At 41.8% G+C, this 20618-nt stretch overlaps 1 protein-coding gene across 6 annotated transcripts in view; it reads left to right on the top strand.

The window, feature by feature from the left end:
• Nucleotides 1-20263, top strand: part of tmem11 (transmembrane protein 11) — a 40655-nt gene extending 20392 nt beyond the window's left edge. For 2 of the 6 annotated variants that reach the window (XM_072480976.1, XM_072480978.1), the window contains one exon: nt 16763-20263. In XM_072480976.1, the coding sequence (XP_072337077.1) occupies nt 16763-17279 (517 nt within the window). In that variant the 3' untranslated portion in view covers nt 17280-20263. Of the gene's footprint in view, nt 1-3011; nt 3119-3215; nt 3382-6313; nt 6455-16762 lie in introns of those variants that run through there. The other 4 variants (XM_072480979.1, XM_072480980.1, XM_072480981.1 and 1 more) reach the window with 4 other exon arrangements.
• The last annotated feature ends 355 nt before the right edge of the window (nt 20264-20618 follow it).

The raw sequence follows: 20618 nt of genomic DNA, 5'->3' as shown, positions 1-20618 counted from the left end.
ACAACTGTAAGAATCTTCTTTATACTGACAATTTGGGGCTGCTGTTTGCTCAATGTTTTTGTGTTCAGCATACTCTTTAGGGTAAAGAGCTGCCAACTAGCATGATTAATAATGAAATCATAAACCCTGTCACCAATATATTTGTTTACAATGTTTTTAAAAGCTTTTTCTGCTTGATTTTAAAGACAATGTTTGAAAATATAGAAAGAGTGAAGGTAATTTGACCTATTAAATCACAGACTACAAAAATCTGCTGTGCCGTGGCTCCCATTCAACCATATATCTGAGAAATAAAGAGACTACTTGGCATTCAGGTAGTACGTTTTCATGTTAAAATATCTCAAAAGCATTTCACATGATTAATTGTTGTTGAACAAAGGCAAGAGCACGGACACTGATCTTTCCCTAATCCCTGTGACACTGTGCCTCCTTCCCCAAGTTATTGCCGCACCGTCACTGTCGCTGGATCAAAATCCTGGAACTCTCTCCCAGGTGTACCTACAACACATGGTTCAAGAAGGGAGCTCACCACCACCACATTCTCAAGGGCAATTAGGATTGGCAACAAATGCTGGCATAGCCAGTGAAGTCCACACCCTGTTTTAAAAAAAAAAAAAAAAAATGAACTTGAATAAAAACATTCAACATCAGTAAATGACCAAATCTGTTTTTGCAGTATTTTAAGGTAGGAGTACTATCTTGGGATGTTTATCATCCATGGAATCATAGAATTTACAGTGCTGAAAGAGACCATTTGGCCCATCGAGTCTGCATCTGCCCTTGGAAAGAGCACCCTACCCAAGCCCACACCCGACCCAAGCCCACACCTCCACCCAAGCCCCGCAACCCCACTTAACCTTTTTGGATACTAAGGACAATTTAGCATAGCCAATCCACCCACACATCTTTGAACTATGGGAGGAAACCGGAGCACCCGGAGGAAACACACGCAGACTCGGGGAGAATGTGCAGACTCCGCAGAGACAGTGACCCAAGCCGGGAATCGAACCTGGGACCTTGGAGCTGTGAATCAATTGTGCTAACCACTATGCTACCGTGCTGCCCCTAGCTTCTCCACCTGAATAAGCCAGTCAGCAGCTTCTTTAATATCTCCTGAAGAATGGAAATGTAGCACCCTTTACATGGATTTATTGACTCGTGCACAACCTTTCGATTCACTTTTTAAAATAAATTTAAATTTAGGGAACCAATTATTTTTATCCAATTAAGGGGCAATTTAGCGTGACCAATCCATCTAACCTGCACTTCTTTGGGTTGTGGGGGTGAAACCCACATAGACAATGTGAGAATGTGCAAACACCACACAGACAGTGACCCAAGGCCAGGATTCAACCAGGGTTCTCCGCGTCGTAGACAGCAGTGCTCACCAATGCACCACCATGCTGCCCTAACCTTTCGATTTACAAGTGACATTGCAACCAACTAAATTAATATAATCCACTCCCAGAGTAATTTTTGCCCAGTTTCTCCTTGTGAAGTAGATCGGGAGAAAGTTACCACTCATTAAAAGTTAGTGAACGAGAGGATACCGATTTACAATAATTTTCAAGAGAAGCAAAAGTAGCATGATCTCTTTTTCTCACACTGAGCAGTTAAGGTCTGAAATGCAGTGTGGTGGAGGAGGATTCAATGGAAGCACTCAAAAGGGAATTAGTGTTAATTAAAGAGGAAGAACGTGCATGCTGGGTTATAGGAAAAGGCAGGAGCATGACACGGAGTGAATTCCTCAGTTGGTGCAAACACAATGGGTGAATTACCTACTGCACTGTAACAATTATGTGGTTCTGTAAAGTAAAGCTCCACAAACTATTAATTACACGTTTCTGCATTCATCCTCCACTGGCTGCAATCTTTGACATGTGGTGATGTTGCTATGGTGCAACTGACTGAGGAAACAATACCCCAGCAACATTACATTGTTAAATTATTCATTTAATAATCTTTATTAGTGTCACAAGTAGGCTTATATTAACACTGCAATGAAGTTACTAGGAAAATCCCCAAGTCACCACACTCCGGCGCCTGTTCGGGTACACAGAGGGAGAATTCAGAATGTCCAATTCACCTAACGAGCACATCTTTTGGGACTTGTGGGTGGAAACTGAAGCCTATGCAAACACTGGGAGAATGTGCAGACAGTGACCCAAGCTGGGAATCAAACCAAGACCCTGGTGCTGTTAAGCCACTGAGCTACCGTGCCGCCCATATTTGCTGTAAAGTGCACCAGGATGTCCTGTGGTTGCTGTAGAAATGCAAGTTCACTCTTAGAACATTCCAACAATAAAATTGTGTTGTTTAATAACTGCCTCAAAGCCAAGCAAATGCTGAGAAAGCAGATTTTTAAAAACTGGGCTAGGACCTTTCAAAATAATAACACAGCAACATCCTGATGGAAAGAGGCCTCTCCTCCCTCCACTCTGCGAGTCAGAGAACCTTAAAAATAAGAACCTGTTGCCTGTCAACAGTTCACACCTAAACTGAAGGTTGAAGTTTGTACTGGCCTCAATGCTGCTTATGTCTGGTGCTGCAGGTGGATCATATGCCTCCGCTTTCCTCTGTGTCTTGTTTGGCTAATAAGACAAATAAAGAAACAGACTTTATGCATCTATCAAAATGTTCCACGATCATGGTCCTAAACAGATTATCACCCAGTCATCATTTAACGGTGTTGACTGGCACAATTACATTAACAAATCAAAAGCAACAATCCAACTTGTGGAAACATTTATTGTCTCCATCGAACTCACCAACCCACAGATATTGCTGCACATACATCAAATGTCCAGCTCAACCGCGGTACAGATTCTCAAAACGAATACAAACTGCGACCCGTCGTCGTGTCCTTGCCTCTGATTGGATGTTCGGCGGTGTCCCGCCGCCGTGAGGTCCGGCCTGCGCGATGCGTTGTGGGAGCTGTAGTCTGCCCGTCCGCGCGGGCCCAGTGCATTCCGCCAGGCCGGAACTACAAATCCCAGCAGGCTGCGCGCCGGGCTGCTGCAGTGGGGGGAGGGAGCGAGCAAGAAAAATTCCTTCCCTGGATGCTGGTAAAGATGGCGGCTTGGGGAAGGAGGCGCGGTGTCACAGGGATTAGGGAAAGGTCAGTGTCCGCGTTCTTCTCTTTGCTTCCCCTCCCTCTCTCCTACCGGCCGGGTGGAGCGGAGGCCTCGTCACCTTTAGTGGGGGCGTCACCGATAGGTTGGCAGCGGCTGATGGCGGTTCGTGTGGCTAAACCGAGCGGGGTGAAGCTCCACATTTGTCGGCCTGCCACCGCCGGGACGGGAGGCCGCTCCGAAACTCAGTCGGCCGGGCTTCCCATGTAAAGACGACCAGTCTCTTGATGAAACGTGGCTGGTTCTATTGGTAGCTGCACCTTGCAGGGAGGGGGGGGAGGCAGATGGCCGCCGTTTTGGTCCGCGGCTCTTCTGGAAGCTTCCAAACTTGAAATGTACCCTTTTGGAGCCATGAAGGGATTGTGCTTTAGGAGTCGCGGGCGAGGTGGAGTAGACTTCAAATTGTCTTCTCCTTGGCGGCCTGTGTCTAGATTGGTCATGAAGTGATGAGATGCTGCGCCTTTGGTGGTGAGGTTTTAGGTGGAACTCAGTAACACTTCTCGCCTTTGTGGCTTAAACTAGTGGAGAAAGAATCAAGTAAATAATTGTTAAACCAACGAAAGAAGTATTGCTGACCTCTCATCATTGTCCAGTAAGTAGTTGGTACGAAGTGAAATGGACAAACCTGAGGTGTCTATTTACACTTCCAAGAGGCTGATGTATGGATAAACTATCGGCGAGATATAAATAGTTACAGAATCGCATACTTCGTATAACTTCTATTAATACCAAAGGAGTGTAAATTTGTTTTGTTCTAATTACAAGTGGATATCTTCCATTTGTATCCACTGTGAAGTCCATTGTTACAAAGAATGACCAAAAATCCCCTTTTTCTCGTGTATTTCAATTTAGTCTGCAAGATTTATTGTGGTTGGTAGTGTTGGTTTGAAGTAATGGCTGAACTCAACAATGTAATGGCTCAAAATTAGTCCAACCGGTAGTTGAAGTAGTCTAGTTAATTTCATTCCTCTACAGATTAGGCTCAGTTCTTCCATCAAAAGTGCCTAAAATATCATGAATACTCAATTGTTTCCAAACTACCAAAACTTGAACGAAACAAAGGTTGAAATCCAGCATGCACCTGATTTTTCTAACTGTCATCTGGTGGTGAAATTACATCTTTGAAAATATCTTTTAATCAAAGCTGAGTCAGCATAGCTTCACGAAAGGAAAATCATGTCTGACGAATTTTTCGAGGAAGTCTCAATCAGAGTGGATAGAGGGGAACAGTAGATGTGTTGTAATTGGATTTCCAGAATGTGTTTGCCAAGGTGCCTCACAAGGTTAAGAGTCTATGGTGTCAGGGGCAATATATTGGCATTGATAGAGAATTGGTTAATGGGCAGGAAACTGAGTGGGGATAAGGGGTTCTTGTTCATATTGGCGACCTGTAACCAGTGGGGTTCCACAGGGATCAGCGCTGAGACTGCAACTGTTTACAATATATATTGATGCTTGGAGGACTTGGAGCAAATGTACTGTAGCCAACTTTGCAGATGATGCAGAAATAGGCGGAACGGCAAATTGAGAGAGGGATACAAATAGGTAAAGTAAATGGACAAAAAGTTGGCAAATGGATATAATGTGGGAAACTGTTAAGTTAAAGGGAGAACAAAAGAACTATTATTTAAATGGGGGGAAACTGCAGAAAGCTGCAACACAAAGATACTTGGAGCACACGTGCAGCAGGTAATCAGGAAGGCGAATGGAACGTTGGCCCTTATTCCAAGGGGGTTGGAGTATAAAAGTAGGATCCTCGGTGCCGTGAGGCAGCAGTGCTAACCACTGCCGCCCAACCCATAAAGGAGATTAACTGAATAAACCTGGGGCAAGTTGCTGAGTATTTTAGTAATGGGCATTTTCTCCAATTTCCAGTCTTTAAATCAGTTTCTTGCCTCACCTCTTCGAAGAATAAAAACAAATAACATTCTAGGGATTGTTAAGGCACTCTTTTTTTTTTTTTAAAGTGTTAAACAACTAAAGGCCGTGTCCCATAGAGATTCTGTTAGGAGAAAAGCAAATTATAATCTTATTGTCCAACTACAACATTAAAATATACAGATAATTTGCATTAAATAGTACTTTTCACAATCGTGGGCAGCTCCAAAGTGCCTTTCAGCCAATGAAATACCTCTTTTGCTGTTGTAATGTCGGAAATGTGGCAGCCATTTTGGGCATAACCTGACCCCCAAATAGTAATGTTATAAATTACCAGGTCATCTGTTTTGTTTTGTGCTGTTGGCTGAAGGATAAAGGTTGGCCACGATACTAGTGATCATTGTCGAAATAGCAACACAAAATCTTCTATATTCGCTTGACAGGGCAGGGATCTTTTATTTTAAATAAAGCTGACTTTCACACAAAGTACCATGTTAAAATTATTTTGGTGAATATATCGCAATCTGCACTGTAGGGTTTCCATAATAAGGATAATATATAATATAACTTTTCTATTCCCATCTATGATTCATACTCACTGGTTTTCTCCATTTAAATTCGGTGAAGCCGGAGATTTAGAAATGACTATTTTTAATGCTCTTATCACATCAATGGGATAATTCCTCAGCCAAGTTTTACTAAAAACAGCTCGAGGTATAAACAAATGAATGGGAATGTTGGTGCTAAACTTTACATTGCCCAAAAACCTCCATTATACCCTCTGAAATAGCTTATGAAGGGAGAAACCTTGGACTGTTCCATACTCTGGGAGCTTAATGTCCTTTTTTAAGACACCAGGATTGATACTAAATCAGTAGAATAGGATCTCATCTCCTGTGTTTTGCATACTATGGGTGTGGAGCAGACAGTAAATATTCATTGTCAGTATTCACTGAATAAGGCTTGGCAATAAGCCAGCACAGGCATGGTGGCTGAATTATCATATTTTGCAACCCATAGTGATGTACAGTGAACTGCTGAACTCAGACCAGTCAAAACTGTGGTTCCTCCTTTGTGGGCTTCTGCCCCTTTACCAATTAACTTTTGAATAACAAATGGATCGCGGATCTGCTAGCCCCTCTTCTAAACCCCACCACCTGCCCAATCATTGTATCACAGTTAGCAGATGTGTTTTGTTTTGTGTCTTTTCAGCCATAAATCAAAATGCTAAACTTATACCTTAAATTAAAATTATTTGTATTGAAACTGCTTGTTTTGGTAAATACTGTTGTTTTTTTCAACAGGGTACACGGAGGTCATGTACCTATAACTTGGCATTCGCGTGTGTCAGCTAAGTTTGGCAAGCATCATGTTTGCAGAGTCATTCACTGTTGACGTCCAGTGGATATGATAGTGTTCTGCTTATCAAGACATTGCTGCTAGATGTAAATTTCAGCATTTTACAGTGAAGTGACTGTTTACTCTCAATGTGCATGTATCAGTTGTGTTGCAAGTCATCGTCTTCAAATGCCATGTGACTGAAAAATACTAAGTGAAACATGAACTGAGCATGTCCAGTCTTATTAGTTTCTTTAATTGCTGCAGTCTATATTTCTGTGTGTTAAGCATTCTGGCCAACAATACTATCCTTTTAATTTAGATGATTAGAAAATGTGCTTTACCTGGAATTCCACTGAATAATATGGCCCATACAAGGATTTTTTTTAAAAAAATCTAGAGTACCTAATTATTTTTTTTTTCCAATTAAGGGGCAATTAAGTGTTGTCAATCCACCTAACCTACACCTCTTTGGGTTGTGGGGGTGAACTCTTCCAAAGCCGCCTCCTGCTATCCAATGACAGACAAATTGGTGTGGTAAAAAGCGGGGAGGAAAGCCTTGGCTCACAGGATGATATAGACAGGTTGGGCAGAACAGTGGCAACTGGAATTTAACCATGAAAAGTGTGAGGTGATGCATTTTGGGAGGACTAACAAGGCAATGGAATGCACAATGAATGGTAGGATGCCAGGAAATACAGAGGGACCTTGAAATGCATGTCCAAAAATATTTGATGGCAGCAGGAGAGGTAGATAAGAAGGCATACTTGCCTTTTATAAGCAGAGGCACCGATAAGAGTAGGGAGATTATGATGGAGCTGTATAAAACGCTCGCTGGCCACAGCTAGAGTACAGTGTGCCATTTTGGTCACCACGCTATAGGAAGGATGTGATTGCACTAGAAAGAGTGCAAAGGAGATTCACTAGGATGTTGCCTGGGATGAAGTCTTTCAGCTATGAAGAGAGGCTGAACAGGCCAGGGTTTTTTTCTTGGAACAGTGAAGGCTGAGGTGGGACCTCATTGAGGGTACAAAATTATGAGGGATATGGATAGGAAGAAACCTTTCCTTTTAATGGAAGGGTCAATAACCAGGAGACATAGATTCAGAATAAGGACCAGGAGATTTATGAGGGATATGAGGAAATTCTTTTCACCCAGAGGTTGGTGGGAATCCGAAATTCACTGCCTGCAAGGATGGTAGAGGTGGGAACTTTCGCAACATTTAAGAAGCATTTGGAAAGGCTCTTGAAATGCCGCAGCATACAAGGCTACGGATCAGGTGCTGGAAAATGGGATTAGAATAGTTAGTTGTTTGATAACCAGCACAGGCATGAAGGCCTTCTTTCTGTGGTGTGAAACGCTGTCATCTATGTAAAATACACTCAAACATACCAATTAGAAGCACGAATAGCACAGTCAGCTCTTTGAGCCTGTTCCACGATTTGATTAGATCATGGCTGATCTAATTGTTAACTGTACCATGCTGTCTACCTCTGCTATCCTTTGACTCCCTTGTCAATCAAGAATCTATCTAACTTAGCCTTTAAAAAAAAATGTTCAATGACCCCAACAATCCTCGGAGGGAGAAATTCTCCTAATCTCCATCTTAAAGGAGCCACCCCTTACAAACTACAGAACTCCAGTTCTATTCTCTCCCATTAGTGGAAACATCATTTCAGCTTCCACCCTGTCCTTCCCCCTCAGGGTCGTATATGTGTCAATAAGGTAAGCTCTTCTGAGCTCCAATAACATAGGTCCAATCTGCGGACTTCCAATGGCGACTAGATGGAGACAGCCGCACATAAGGTAGCTCCCGCTAGGGTTTTTGTTTTTTGGACTATTTAACCTGGTTCCTGGGGATTTTGGCTACCAAAACCAGCCCATGGTATAGGATAAGGAATTTGTCAGCAAAAATGTCAGTCTATGAAGAAGGTTGGTGGCAAGAAGATTGCAGGGGATAATCGTTTGGCAAAGCCAGAAAGCCCACGAATCTCAGCAGGAGGGAAGGCGGTGAACCCGGCCTTGGGTGCGGCTGCTCATATCATGGTGGAAACGCCGACGGGTGATGGCGCAAGAGTTTGAAAAATAGTTTGCAAAGCATTTTGAGGGGCAGGGTGATGTTGGAAACCCTTGAGCAGTCAATTGAGGAGGCACTTGGGCCGATTCCGAGAAACTGGAAAAGACCGCGGAGACTGTGAAGGAGCATGGAGAGGTGCTGAAGGTTGTGGAGGCAGCCTTGTCGTGGCAGAGGGATATAATTACCTCGTTGGGAGCTGAGATCTTGCTAGTGGAGGAGAAGAACAAAACTCTTGAGGGCAAAGGTGCATGACGGGTCGAGGAGACGGAACCTCAGAATCATGGGATTGCCAAGCTTTTGTTTTGGGGAGAGGGGGGGGGAGGCGCGTGCGCGCAAATGTCCCCCTCCAGAGTTGGATCAAGCCCTCTGAGTATTCCAGTGAAGGCTTCAGGCGAATGAGCCACCTTGGACGGTGATTATTGGATTCCACAGCTTCCAGGAGAAGGAGTGGTTTCTACAATGAGCCAAAGTGAATCAGGGCTCAAGGTGGGAAGGAAGCATCATTAGGCTATATCAAGATGTTGGAGCGGAGTTGGCGAAGGTGCAGGCAGCTTTTAATAATGCAAAGTCAGCGCTAGTCAGGAGTGGAGTCGGGTTTGGAGTGGTGTACCCGACGAGGCTGCGTGTGACTTTTCAGAAGGAGGCCATTCGGCCCTTTGAGTCTGCACCGACCCTCCGAAAGAGCACTCGGCCTAGGCCCATCTCTTTTCTCTTCCCCCCCCCAACCAAACCAAGTCCAACACCGTAACCCCATGCATTTATCAATCCACCTAACCTGCACAACTTTGGACTGCGGGAGGAAAACCGTGCAGACACTGGGAGAATGGAAACTTCACATAGACAGTCAGCTAAGGTCAGAATTGAATCTGGGTCCCTGGTGCTGTGAGGCAAAAGTGCTAACCACAGTACCACCATTCCGCCCATAATGTGGCACCTTATCAAATGCCTTTTGGAAATCCAAGTACACCACATTTACAGATTTACCATAATCTGCATTTTGTTACTTCCTTAAAAGAACTAACAAATTAGTCAAACATGATTTCCCTTTCACAAAACCATGTTGACCCTGCCTGATTGCATTAAGGTTTTCTAAGTACTCTGCTAAAGCTTCCTTGAAAAGTAACTTCCAGCGTTTTCCCTATGACGGATGTTTTGCTAACTGGTCGGTAGCTTTCTGCTTCGTCCCTTTCTTGCATAGAGGAGTACATTTACTATTTTCCAATCTGATGGGACCTTTCCAGAATCTAGAGAATTTGGGGAAATTAAAATCAATGCATCGGCTGTTTCAACAACCATTTCTTCTAAGACTCTAGGATGCAGACTGTCGTCGGGTCCTGGTTTCTTGATAACCTTTAGTTCTAATAATTTGTTCTGTACCCTTTTCCCTGGTGATTGTAATTGCTTTGAGTTTGTCCTTTCCTTTCACCTCTTGACTTACAATTGTTTATGGGATATAATTTGTGTCTTCTACAATGAAGACAGACATTCTAGCTCTTCGAAACTTGCACCATTTCCTTATTTCCCATTAATTCCCAATTCTCTCTCAAGGATCAACACTTGCTTTACTCACTTTTTTCCTTTTTAATTCTTGTAGAAACTCTTACTGTTTTCATGCAAAGAACTGGCTTGGACACAGAAGGCAGAGGGTAGCAGTAGAAGGGTGTTTTTCTGAATGGAAGGTTGTGACTTGTGGTGTTCCATATGGACCTGTTGTTTGTAGTATACATAAATGATTTGGAGGAACATGCAGCTGGTCTGATTAGCAAGTTCGTGGATGACACCAAGGTTGGTGGAGTGACAGATAGCGTTGAGGATTGTCAGAGGATACAGCAGGACATGGGTGGAAAAATGGCGAATGGAGTTTAATCCAGACAAATGAGGTAATGCATTTTGGTAGGTCTAACATAGAGGGGAAATATACAGTAAATGGAACAACTCTTAGGAATATAGAAAGTCAGAGAGACCTGGGCGTGCATGTCCACAGATATTTGAAAGTGGCAACACAAGTGGACAAGATAGTCAAGAAAGCATATGGAATGTTTGCCTTCATTGGACAGGGCATAGAGTATAAAAATTGGCAAGTCATGCTACAGTTGTATAGAACTTTGGTACCGCTGCACTTGGAATATTGCGCACAATTCTGGTCACCACATTACCAGAAGGATGTGGAGGCTTTGGAGAGGGTGCAGAGGAGGTTTACCAGGATGTTACCTCGTCTGGAGGGTGTTAGCTATATGGAAGGGGCTGATTAGACTCGGACTGTTTTCATTAGAACGATGGAGGTTGAGGGGTGACCTGATAGAGGTTTACGTGATTATGAGGGGCATGGGCAGGCACTCTTTCCCAGGGTGGAGGGGTCAGTCACTAGGGGGCATGGGTTTAGGTTCCATGCGGCAACGTTTAGAGGAGTTGTGCAAGGCAGGTTTTTTTACACACGGTGATGAGTACCTGGAACACGCTGCCAGGGGAGGTTGTGGAAGCAGATACATTAATGGCGTTCAAAAGGCATCTTGGCAAACCCATGGATAGAATGGGTATAGAGGGATACGGCACTAAGACGTGCTGAGGGCTTTGGGCACGGGTGGTATCATGACCGGCTTGAAGGGCCTGTTCCTGTGCTGTATTGTTCTTTGTTCTTTATATTTCTAGCAACCTTTTTCTCATCCTCTTAATTCCTTCCTTTTTTTTTTATTTAAAATTTTCCAATTATGGGGCAATTTAGCGCGGCCAATCCACCTACCCTGCACATCTTTGGGTTGGGGAGGTGAACCCACGCAGACACAGAGAATGTGCAAACTCCACGGGCAGTGACCTGGTCCGAACCCTGGTCCTCGGTGCTGTGAGGCAACAGTGCTAACCACTGTGCCACCTCCTTTTCTTTTTTAGTCATTCTTTGTTGGGTTTTAAATTTTGTCCAATCTTCTGACCTACCATTAATCTTTACAGAATTGTGATTTATTTTTTTTCGCTTTCATTTTAATACTATCATTCATTTCCTTGGCTACAAATTATGCATCCTTCTTCTGGAATCTTCCTTTCTCACTGGAATGTATCTTTGCTGGGTGTTATGAAATATGTCCTTAAATATTTGCCACTGCATCTTTACTGACCTATTCCTTGACCTATTTCCCAGTCTACTTCTCAGTTCTATCTTCATACTCTTGTAATTGCCTTTCTTTACGTATAAAACACTTGTCTTAGACCCACTCTCCTCTCCTTGAAACTGAATGTGAATTTCAATCATGTTATGATCACTGCTATCTAGGGGTTCTTTTACTATGAATTTGTATCTCATTGCGTATTACCAGATCTAGAAAGGCCTGCTCCCAAGTTGGCTCTATAATGTGCTGTTCGAAGAAATTGTCCCAAAAGCACTCGAGTTTATCTTAGAAATCATTAATGATTCTTGACGTACCTTTCTTACAAACAACAATTATTTCTTCCTGTATCCACCATGTTGCAACGCAAGTTACATATTTCACCTAAGCAGTTTGAACGGACCAGAAATTATATATTCATTTTCTTTGTGAAATCCCTTCCTTCAACAGACCTTGTCTTTTAAAGTTCACTTATCCTATATATCTAAACATCTACTAACTTCTATTTATTGCAGATTGAAAGGCATCAGTGTACCAGTTGTCATCAAAAAATGTTTGCCCTTTTCATCTGCATTGCTTAAATATGTTCAGGGTGCAGCATTAACTAACTTGAAAACTGTGTGCTTGCTTATTATTGTGCACAATTTTCCATTCAAAGTTAAGAAGTAAATTGTCATATGAGCGATCATTCAGAAATAGTTTTCCGATTCCAGCATGCATGGTATAGTTCTGATTTCTGTATTTTTCAGTACGCTTTTTTTATCCTAAATTTGAAGACATCTGTACAAAATGTAATGAGACAAGCTATGACAGATATTTAATTTTTCATCTCTTTGAATGTACTAATGCTACGCACCATTTCCTGTTCTTGGTTATCCTGTTTGGCCAGTGGTGGCGTGTCTTAAATTTATCCTACTCTGATTCTGCACTGATCTTTATTTTTTTCCTTTCGTGGAGCTGATTTTATGGCTAAGTGGTTGATTTTAGTTTTTATGTACGTGTGAGATGTCAGCTCAGGAGCTGTTTTCTAAATGAGAAAGCTTGGTGAACAGCAGAGGCCAACTTTGCAAGTGGCGACTAGGGGCTTTTCACAGTAACTTCATTGAAGCCTACTTGTGACAATAAGCTATTATTATTAGTGATCCGGTGATGCCGTATGTTTTGTGAGGGATATAAAATTGTATTTTTGAGATCATAAAAGTGAATAGGTGGCAAAAATTGGATGACAAGCTGAAGGAAAAAAAGAAAGATATGATCAGATTAATTTCATGGAAATTTATTGGAGTGTGAGGGAGGGAAAATTTAAGGAAATTATTTTGGAAACACCTAAAGACTTGAACATCTTTGAAGAGCTTGGCAATGTCTGTGATGTGGCAGTTGTAATATTCCAGGTGATCTAGGTCTGGCGTTTGCCAGATGACAGATGATGGATTCTATTGATTCTGTTGTAGTGGGGTGTATCGAAAGTACATTTTAAAATTGGGAATGAATATTTTATATGCAACTTATCAGAGAAGTGCTGTGTTGCCCATTTTTGATCAGCCAGTTATCTGATGTACAAAAACCCTTCATCATCATTGAGCCGCAAAAGCGGATAAAAAATCCACACTACTAGAGTTCGTCTATTATGGAATATGTGCTCTCTTCCTTTAGATGTAGATAAGCCTCGCTTATCTACATCTAGAGCATTTTAAGTGAAGGTTGCCAAAATCTAAGCTTTATGGGGGAAGTCATCGAAGGTTCGATTGGCATTTAACTAAAAATGCTTAATAGCTAACTCAAACTACTTTGCTTGACAGGACAGTGCGCACTAGTAGGTTTCTTGCTTCTGTGCTGCCACTATCATTCTTCCTATTAAGAAATTGGTATGCAGCATTATCTGGAGTAGAGTGGGAAGAATCCCAGTTCCAAATAACAATTCTTAATCTTCCAGGTTCCACGCATGGCCAGATTGGTTTGATCATCAACAGTGCACTAGACTAGAGTACTATTAATGTAGCCACCTCCAGCCTCAATCCTCTTAAGTAATCTGTGCGCCTCCAAATCTTGCACGTACTTAGATATTCACTTGCCAAGCACTAGGAAATGGGATTAGTGTAGTCAGATCTTTGGCTATCGTAAGCCTCATGGTCTCTCTGTCTCTCTTTTCTTCTTAAGATGCTCTGGAAAATGGGATCTTTCTGGTACAGACGCAATTGCTGCCTTCTGTGCCATACATTTTCAATGTGTTTCTAAAATGTACCACTTTGACCAAACCTTTGGTAATCTGTCCTAATGTCTCCCTATGTCACTCCATGTCAGATTTTGTTTGCTAATACCTTGGGACATTTTACCTGATAGAATGCTCGCTAAAATTTTGCATTGCTCAGAGGCATCAAAGCATTATAGGGAGTGAACCCAGTAAGCAAGTTGGGGTTCTCCTATCGGACTAGACCTCCAGAAATTTGATTTGTCAGTCATGTAACAAACATTGCCTTTTATGTGGTTATATAGGGCAGGTTGTGATGTGCCCGCCTTCCTGATTGTCTAGCTTGCCAAATGCATTTGTGTATCATGCTGACTCATCAATTGATTTTATCCAAATGCTGTGTTAGCTGCTTTGGTAAAGAGTTGTGTCTACCCCTCCAATGTATTCAGCAACTGGTCAGTTTAGGTAGGAGATCGGAGTTCTCTCTCAAATTTGTCTCGTACGTTTTACTGTGTGAAATGTATACATGTCTTTTACAAACTTAGTAAGAAGTCTTCCAATGCCAGGTTAAAGTTCAACAGGTATATTTGGAATCACTAGCTTTCGGAGCGCAGCTCTTTCATCGGGTGAGTGTTTTACAAATTTAGCTTGCATTGGGACTTCAATTCACATCTTCCTCGAATGAGACCAAAGTCATAGAATCCCTACAGTGCAGAAGGAGGCCGTTCGACCCATCAAGTCTGCACCGACCCTCTGAAAGGACACCCTACCTAGGTCCATTTCCCCTGCCTATCCCCGTAACCCCACCCAACCTTTTGGACACTTAAGGGGCAATTTAGCATGGCCAATCAACCTAACCTGCACATCTTTGGACTGTGGGAGGAAACCGCACCACCCAGAGGAAACCGACGCAGATACGGGGAGAAATTGCAAACTCCACACAGTCACCCAAGGCCGGAATTGAACTCGGGTCCCCGGTGCTGTGAGACAACAATGCTAACCACTGTGTTGCCCACAGTCCTTTCGCTACCTTGCAGCAAATTCCTATGTTGAACTTGGCATTCCCTAGTAACCCAGGCACTAATATGGATCAACAGTTGGAACCTCTCCCCTTGAGTGTGAGCAGACTTTCTTGTACTCTTAGACAAATCTAAGATTTGGCCACATACACGGAACTTAAAGCTTCTGAGAGTCACTAGATTAAAAGCCTATTCAATGGAAGTTGTGTTTGGGTTGTTCCTGATCATTATCGGGTTCGTATAGGTTGCCCTGCACGTTCCCCGAGAGCAAAATCCAGCCCGTTCCTTCCTTGTCACCGTGCAGAACCTTGAAGCAGTTTGCTTGTGCTCTGACCACCTAAAGATACTGTCTGAAAAGTCACTGATTTTAGCAAGAACTCTGATGTTTTTGAAATTACAATTATATCAAACAGAATCTTAATGCCAAAGAAGGCAACTCCAAAGCCAGTTGTTAGTTTCTGGCTTGGATCTTAAAGGCCTCTAGTATTCAGTCTGTCCTGAGATGTTGGGAATTTGGAATGAACACGCTCCATGTCTGTTGCTGTGTCATTTTTCAGGTGAATCAGTGTGGCGTCTACTGCTTTCTCCAAAACTATTAGGATGGATGGCACAGTGGCTGCCTTACAGCCCCAGGGACCCGGGTTTGATTCCAGCCTCTATGTGGAGCTTGCATATTTTTCCCGTGTCTGCATGGGTTTCCTCCGGGTGCTCCATTTTCCTCCCATAGTGCAAAGATGTGCAGGCTAGGTGGATTGACAATTCTGAATTGCTTCTTAGTGTCGGGGGATGTACAGGTTAGGTTACGGGAATAGGGTGGGTGAGTGGACCTGGAAGAGTACTCTTTCAAAGGATTGATGGAGACCAGATGGGCCAAATGGCCTCCTCCTGCACAGTAGGGATTCTATAAATTTATTCAAATGGATCCATACCACAGCTTGCTGGGTGAGATGCAAGCTTGATAAACACACTCTCTTCAGAGTTAGACAATACCGTCATAGGTTTGCTATGGAGTACAATTTAATAGTCATTTGTACTGGCCATAGAATTCCTTTTCACCATGATGGGCTAACAGAATAACTACATGGGATTGAGTTTTAGTAATGATATAATCATACAGATGAACATACCCCATTTATTCAACTTGTCTATCAATTACAGCCACTTAATCTATCTTTGCTGCAACCCTTGAATGCTATAGCGAAGGTTTCAGCAGGCCTCTGGTTTTTATCTATCAGCTGGTTGCCTGTTGACAAAATGGAGACAAAATTGAACAATATTAAAATATATTACAAACTCTTAAATTGTTAATAAAGTAAATTTGTGCTGGGTATTTGGGGAGTTATTTTTTGAGCCATTGGACTGAGTTGCAGTATGTATAATCTTTCAACCTCTGGATTGAAAGGTCATCAGTTTGGGCCTCATACCAGAAGATGAACATTTAATTTAGTGCACTGCAAAGGAGTGCTCAGTTGTCAGCAGCACTTTCAGTGAAGTCTTGGCTGAGCAGAGATGTGAGGTTCCTTTCAAGTAATATGATTAAGTAGAATTGGTAAAATGTTGAATTGAGAATGATAGGCATTCCATTGTGTCCTACAAAGTACTTAACCTATTGATTAAATGTCACTGTTTAAAATGGCAACACTGAGACATGTTGCTGTCTCTGACACATTTTCTGAAAACTTTGTCGTCCTCCTCCCCGGTATTGGTCCAGGGCCACTTTTAGGAATTTTGGCACAAACTTTCTGCCCACTGTCAGCTAGATGTTTCTGCTCTGAGTTGCCATCTGGGTGAATCGTATTTCCTGGTGATTGCGCCAAGTGTGGTTGTGCTTTAGGTTCCAAGACAGAAAGATACCGGGTGTTATGGAAGTCCATTAAGTTTGATCATGATGCATCATGGATAAAGGTGATCTCCTGGAGCCTTTTTGCCTTGTGGAGTTGGAGATGATTCAATCGCCAAGATTGTTAGAAACTTTGTCTTCATTATTTACCAACGTGCATGGTTCTGATGCTTTTCTTTGTATCCTCTGTAGGGGGCCACTGAATTCAACAGACTGCTATATTGTCCGTGAAATCTACAATGGGGAGAACGCACAGGAGCAATTTGAATATGAGCTGGAACAAGCCTTGGAGTCCCAGTACAAATATATTATTATCGAGCCAACTCGAATTGGGGACGAGACGGCACGCTGGATCACAGTCGGGAATTCCTTGCATAAAACATCAGTCATCGCGGGATCGGCCTGTCTGCTAGCCCCATTAGCAATGGTTCCAGAATACGCTCGTTACATAACCCTGCCTGTCGGCGCCATCAGTGTGGCCTGCGCAGCTCTCTATGGCATTTCATGGCAATTCGACCCCTGCTGCAAGTACCAAGTGGAGTACGACACCTGCAAACTCTCCCGGTTACCCCTGAACACACTCACTTCATCCACGCCTGTAGTTCTGATTAGAAAAGATGACATTCACAGGAAAAGACTCCACAACACAATAGCATTGGCAGCCTTAATGTACTGTGTTAAGAAAATTTGCGAGATCTGTGCAGTATGATTGGGACAAATGGAGCTGTTATATCCATCTGATAGAGTACTGTTAATATGACAAGTTGTGGTCAGTGGAGACTGCAGGAACAAGGTCTCAAAACGATTTTTCGAAGTATCTCCCCTTGTGCACTGAGGTTTCCAATCCATGTTCTAGTTCTTGCCCATCCCCATGATCTTGATCCTCTGTAAAATACCACAGACCTGATATTTATATAAGCAATTCAATATATGCAGAACTACTGAGATATTTCAGGTGATAAACAGGCAAATGATCTTCTCAATTACTTTCATATTCTCCACAAACAAGGCATTACCTGACTTTGAGTTGTAATCATATTTACAGCACAGAATTCCCACCAGGATCCTGTATATGTTCAGAGTTGAACGTGTATATTTTCAAAATTTAAGTGATGGCTTTTGGTGGGTCTTGACAATTAATATTGCTGCAATGCAGAAATATTATTGCACATGTATTATAAAATGTGATCTTCACATTTATTTCCTGTGCTAGGTTAGGTTGAGGTGAGTTAATTTAATCTGATCAGTTATCACTTCAAGAGTAAAACTGTAGCAAGTCAGTTTCCAATTGAAATTGTCACATTAAAGGCATAGAATGAAATTCATTAACAAAATGTAGAGTTAGTGTGTGTGAATTTAATGGGCGATAACTCCATTGTTTTTCAACCTGTAGGTCACCACAATGCAGTCAGGAATGCTGAAGTTTTAATGGCCAGTGAGAAAGGTGCAGCACCCAAATGCTCATCAGTGAGATTTTAATTTTGTCGCCAACAATGGTTCATTCAAATTGCTTTTTTTCATTAAGAAAAAGTTCAAGTTCTGATGCTGCCACCTTTTCTCAATGTGAAGACCTTTTTCTTCATTTGGCAGTAAAAGGGAACATTTGTGATGTCACCAAGGCTTCCCCTAATAATTTTGGTGGCGTTTCCATCCTGACTCATTGGTCAGTATTTACTGCATGGTTTTTGTTTTGAGTATTTTTGTTTTCATTCCTCATGGTAATATTTCATGGGAAACAACATGAAGTTCTGAAGGGGCAATATAGAGGATTGGAGAGGCCCAAATTGTGGGTCCAGATTGTACTAATACTTGGGATTACGATGCAATTTAAAAAAAAAAAAATGCATTTATTTTCCTTGGCTTCCGTTGTGGAAATGGTATTTATACAATGCAGTCATGAACTTTGTGTGTACAATGGGGCAAGGACTTGTGTCTGATAAAACATGGTGCACTTCAGACAAAGATTGCTGGGCACGTTATGCAAATTATATTTTAAAAAAAGTAATTTTTTTTGAAAACTTTATAGATCTGTGTATCTTGGACATTCTTAGACAATCCAATAAAGAATAAGACGAAATAGTGCTGGAATTGCTAAATGATGTTACGATGACTTGGTTAACATTTATGTTCAGATGGTGAGGTTTTCCTCTCTAATGCAGAGTTTACATGACACTCTATACCCTGAGCTATTGTTATATTTGATGGTGGCAGACACTAACGTTCTAGATAAATACTTGAAAAATGAATTATTTCACATTTTTGAACTGGAAAGCAGCAGGATATGCTGAGTGGGCATTTTGCTTCTTGCTTCGTGTACATTTTCCCAGCATACTACTTAAAAGTTTTTTTTGAAACATTTGCCAAATGCAGTTTGTGATGTTTGATGCTACTGAAATACTTTCAGTTAATATAACCAAATTAAAGGCATTTTATATTTTAGACACATCAAGTGATGAGAAGTATGCTCTGTGGGGTTGTCACTTGATTCTGATTGTTGCAAAGGGAGCTGTTGGTTGCCCTGTGCGGCTGTGCTGCTAACGGACAACATCAACTTTTGTGGCTGTCGTTCTTGTACTGGTTCCTCTCCGTTTCATTTTCGCTCCTCCCTCGCTTTCTGTACCCCTGCTCACTCTCTTTACCCTCTTTGTCTCTGTGAAAAGCTCACTCCATGGCATAATTCCATATTGAAAAGAACACTTTTCATTCTGGATAATTCACTTCAGTTGGAGTTCTGTGTAAAAATGCTCGTGGAAGACTGATTTTTTGCCTCTATTATTAAATATATAAAACAAGGTAAGAGTTGACAGATCAATTACCTTTACACCATTCTTTGGAAACTATATTTCCCTCTCAATTCTTGAGTCATTTTCTTCATTTGCCAGGTAAATTTTATTTCCCTTTCCATGTGCCCCCCCTCTGCCCACTCCCAGAAAGTAATGGTAACCTGTTCAGCCAGAGCCAGTATTATTTCAATTACTGCCTTAAATAATATTTGAAATGTTGAACATTTTCTACATGTTACACAATTGTCAGCTTATAGACTTCAATATGTAGAGCAATATGCAAAGTGCACATTCTACATTTGTGGGACAGTGGAAACAGTATTGTGCAGCTACCACTGCAGTGGTATTCCAAGTGTTACTGTTGTACTCTTCCAATCTGAAACCACTGGCTGAAGGGCAATAAATATTGAAGTTGTCTGTATCTGTTGATTGCCAGTTTATCCCCATCAATTTCCCATAAATATTTTCATATACAGGTTTCATTTTTTTTAAAATAACTCCCACTGAACAAAACGTAGCATAATACTTTGAAACTAGTTGCTCATTCAAGGGGCCAATGTCTTTATAAGAAGCTTTTGACTGATGTTGGTGTTCTTGCAGCAAAAGGGCACAATGATGTGAGTTGCATTGAAATACATCATTACATGGTTTGTATATGCCATCATGGTGAAACTACGTTGACCCTCCCCCACTCCCCAAAATGGAAGAGTTGACTCTGCCTTGGATAATTTCAGTATTCTTTCCAATGTTCTGAAATTTTTCTACTTTACTCTTCTGTTAAGGTGTGCATCTGCCAAATTAGTAGATCAAATAGGTTTGTTAAAGTGTTGCATTTCTTAGTGTTAAATGGTTTGAACTGCATACCATAAATAAACATGTTAGCAAACCAAATGTGTTGCTGCTAAAAGAAGGCAAATTTTGTTTTTTTTTGTTTGTCTGGTTGCAATCAAACACTGCTTTTGAGATTCAGTGCGCAAGTTGTGGGTGGGAAATCTCATATGTGGAAGCCAAGAGTCCTATAGAAAGGAAACAAGATGGTATAGGTGATGGTGTTGCAAGGATTCCGCAAAGGATTTACAGGACAGCATTGCATCAGGGTTCAGTTGACTTTGAAAAATGAGTGCGGTATTGATATCTGAATCTCAAACTGTCTTTTAGGTAACTAATGATGTGTTAAATTATCAGACAGCAAACTAATCTATACCAGTAGGTGACCAAGCTTTTATCTTTGCAGCCACCTAGGTATGTAGCTTCGCGAGTGGAAA

Source organism: Scyliorhinus torazame, chromosome 17, assembly GCF_047496885.1.
Source record: "Scyliorhinus torazame isolate Kashiwa2021f chromosome 17, sScyTor2.1, whole genome shotgun sequence".
In the NCBI taxonomy this organism is placed as follows: domain Eukaryota; kingdom Metazoa; phylum Chordata; class Chondrichthyes; order Carcharhiniformes; family Scyliorhinidae; genus Scyliorhinus; species Scyliorhinus torazame.
This window is presented reverse-complemented; position numbering and strand designations above follow the sequence as displayed.